Source organism: Triticum aestivum, chromosome 1A (genome assembly GCF_018294505.1).
Source record: "Triticum aestivum cultivar Chinese Spring chromosome 1A, IWGSC CS RefSeq v2.1, whole genome shotgun sequence".
Taxonomy (NCBI): Eukaryota; Viridiplantae; Streptophyta; class Magnoliopsida; order Poales; family Poaceae; genus Triticum; species Triticum aestivum.
Genome location: NC_057794.1, coordinates 67,118,731 through 67,122,163, shown reverse-complemented (window position 1 = coordinate 67,122,163; position 3,433 = coordinate 67,118,731). Strand labels below are relative to the sequence as shown.

Below are 3,433 nucleotides of genomic sequence, written 5' to 3'. Positions count from 1 at the left end.
TCCAAAAAAATGGCCTACAAGCCACTCCGCTCCGCTGTGGGAGAGGCACGAAGCCAACGCGTTCGGCGCACTCCGCAGCTACTCCAGCCGCTCCAGGAGCTGAGCTGCGGAGCGGACGCTTGCCGAACAGGCACTAAAAGAAACCTAAGAACCGGAGCGGCAGAACCACAACTAAGAGAAACCTAAGAACCGACAACCGACGAGCTCGCGGCTCCTGGATGAAACAAGGAGTATATATATAGTAAACAGCAGCTCATTAAGCTCAGAACATACATCAGCTCGTCAGGGGCGTGATTATATACAACGTATTATTGTGCAGCAAAGTTTTTGTAGTACATTTGCCAGACAAAACAAGTTGTAGTAGTACAGGTCTGTAAATACCAACCTGAACCTGCTCCAGGTAACCATCTTATCAGTTCATGCCCACGTCGCCATCTCCGATGAAGCCCGCCACTATGGTGCCGACATCATCCAAGCCTACACCAATGCAGATGGGACTGTTCTTCTGTACAGAGCCCTCGCTGTGCAGCCGCACATTTGGGCCTAGCCCACATTTCCCCAAGCATTTGCAACCGACCACCATGCCGCCGGTGCCAACCTCCGTCTCAAACTCCTGCAGGACGGCGAGCGAGCCCGCCTTCTTGCATTTGCCGCCCATGCAGACCTCGATTCTGTTCTGCACTGGTTTTTCGACAACCGCAATGCTGGTGGCAGTGTGCTGCATTGCATTTGCAGACCCGGAAAAGATCTGAGCATCCAGTGCAACGGAGTCTGGGATTTGAGGCACTATGATGGGGAAAACTGTGCTTGCAGGTGGTGTTCGAGGCGCAGAAATGGTGGCACAGCGGCTCATTCTGACGACTTCCCCTTCACACTCACTGTTGCTGGACTCCGATGAGCATGAGCTGTCTTCATCCTTGCAGGAATTCAGTGTGGCCATCCGCTTCTCTTCCTCCTTTTTCATCTTCATGGCCTTCTTTGCAGCTTTCTTTTGTTCCTTCTCCCTCTTTTTCATGGCCTTCATCGCAGCCTTGTCAAAATCCATTGCCGGAGCTGTTGCGATGTTAGATGCAGCAATTTGGGGCACTGACATTGGCATCGCCATTCCTTGGTCAACTGCAGGCATCGATGTGGTGGCAACACAGCTCATTTTCATGGATTGCTCTTCCTCACACTCACTCTCGCTTGATTCAGAGGAGGCATCCCCACAGTTCATCGCGGCCTTCTTGGCTTCCTTCTGCTGCTTCTTCAGTGCTTTCATCGCAGCCTTCTCCTCTTTCTGCTTCTTCTTCAGCTCGTCCTCTGCATCCTTCATCTGATTCAACTCCTGCAGCAGCAGCTCGGTTGCTTCCTGTATTCGTAATCCCGGGCAAATCAGAGCTTGACTTTATCATAAGTCGCATAAAAAGTACAATAGAAAACCAGCCAGCTAATTTACCACCAAATTCATGTTCAATCAAAGCACTGTGTTTTCTGGATTTAAGAGGAAACATAACACAAATCTAAATCTATTTTTATGTTTAGCTTCATGGGGAGATGAGTAGTGTTTATGTTTGATACCAAATCAAGCATTGTCAACGTCATTCAAATCCTTGCGCGACAAATAATCAAGACTTGTCAACCCAAATCCGAAGCATAAATGAAGAATAGAACCACATAATCGATAGGTGAAGAGAGACGGAGAGGGCTCACCGAGAGGATCTTCTCCTTGGCCGGGTCGCCAGCGACAAGGCCCATGGCCCGAAGCTTGGTAAGGTCCCTCGCCGCCGCCTCCACCGCCTTCCGCGGCGCCGCGTCGTAGAACCTGAGGTGCGCTTCGTCGGCGAATCCCCCGCATCCGCCTACGCGGCCGACGCAGGACACCCTGGCCGGCATCCCCCTCCTCCTCTCCCTCGGGACAACCGGACACGCCGACGCCAACGATCGCCGGAGGGCAGCAGCGCCGGTTGCGGAGAGCTCCATGATGCGTTGCGACGAGATCCCTTTTCCCGTTCCCCGCTGCCCTTTCTCCACCACCCAAATCCGTCTGCGCGTTTAGATGCTTCTTCACGCCTCCTTGCATACGAATTTACAGTTATACCTTTCGGGCATACGTGGCGTGTTGTGTGTGGAGGAAGTGGCGATGCATTGCTTACGTGGACAAATGAGGAGGTCTTCAGTCCACGATTGCTGCTGACTGCAAGAGTCAAGACTTGCATCAAACCCTCTATGCTAATCTTATAAGATTCAAATGGACATGCCACTCAAATTCTTTGTTTTTCCTATCTAAAGGGTTTGATGTCACAGGAAAAACAAAGAAATTGTAAAAAAAAGTTGGAATGGATGCTTGATTTCCAATAAAATGTGGTACACTTGATTCCATAGGAAAAATCCTTATTGTTGGAGACTCTATTGTGTGAAAATGCCCCTTACCCCCGCGTCACTCTACAGGGGCAGCTCGGGCGAAGAAAGCCTAGCCGCCACCCCCCTCCTTCTGTGCCGCCGCTGGCACACGTCGTCGGGCAAAGCCCCGCCAGCGGCTGGCGAGGGCGGGCCTCGGTCCTCCACGCGGTTAGTGCTCTCGCGCGCAAGAGCGGCACCGGTGGGGCGTGTGCGGCGGTCTTCGAAGCTCCGGCAGTGCTCTGCATGTGCGGGTGGCGTGTCGTCTCGGTCATCCTACTACCCTACAACGGTGGGATGGGCCGGCGGCGAAGACCTCTGCACAGCGTAGGAGGACGTCGCAGCAGCGCTCCTTCCTGGGCTCGCCCCGATTTGTCGTTGTTCGATCGTGTTGTGGCATTCACGGCCAGACCCGTTGAGGTCGCCCATTCCAGCGTGCCTCTGCTGCAGATCGGACTCCCCGTTGGCTTGGCGCATGAATTGTGTGGTGGCGCTCTCTATGGCGCTTGGTGGTGTTGGGGGCTCCCCGGTGTGGCGCTGGCCAACTGCTTCGGCTGCGTTGGTTAGCTCTAGGTGGACTAGCAGGCTACGGAGTTGGGGCAGTGACATTGTCGGGGAAGTTGGGCTCCGGCTTCGGTTGTGGACAACGACGGCGGTACATGTGGGTGTCGTATCCTTGCTAAAGGTGTCATGCTGTGGTGCTCGTCTTCCCTCCTGTGATGCTCCGAAGGAAACTTCAGATCCCGAGTCTTCCAGATCAGGCGATGGCGGCGCTCAACGTCGCGTTCCCTCATGAGTGCTTGGTCTTAGAGCTTGCCTTAGCTAGGGGACCAGTGGCTCGAGGTGGATCTTGATAACCCACAAGTATAGGGGATCACAACAGTTTTCGAGGGTAAAGTATTTAACCCAAATTTATTGATTCGGCACAAGGGGAGCCAAAGAATATTCTCAAGTATTAGCAGCTGAGTTGTCAATTCAACCACACCTGAAAACTTAGTATCTGCAGCAAAGTATTTAGTAGCAAAGTAATATGATAGTAGTGGTAACGGTAGCA

At 52.9% G+C, this 3,433-nt stretch overlaps 1 protein-coding gene across 1 annotated transcript; it reads right to left on the bottom strand.

The window, feature by feature from the left end:
- Positions 1–219: 219 nt before the first annotated feature.
- Positions 220–2,039, bottom strand: LOC123190489 (diacylglycerol O-acyltransferase 3). The gene is made up of 2 exons (XM_044603145.1): positions 1,693–2,039; positions 220–1,351 (listed from the first exon to the last, which is right to left on the bottom strand). The coding sequence occupies exons 1-2, from the start codon at positions 1,960–1,962 to the stop codon at positions 413–415; spliced, it is 1,209 nt and encodes a 402-aa protein (XP_044459080.1). The 5' UTR covers positions 1,963–2,039; the 3' UTR covers positions 220–412.
- Positions 2,040–3,433: the final 1,394 nt, after the last annotated feature.

Coding starts and splice junctions, on each gene's coding strand:
- LOC123190489 (XM_044603145.1), bottom strand. CDS start 1,962: ATGGAGCTCTCCGCAACCGGCGCTGCTGCCCTCCGGCGATCGTTGGCG. Junction 1,352..1,692: donor CCAAGGAGAAGATCCTCTCG/GTGAGCCCTCTC, acceptor TTACGAATACAG/GAAGCAACCGAGCTGCTGCT.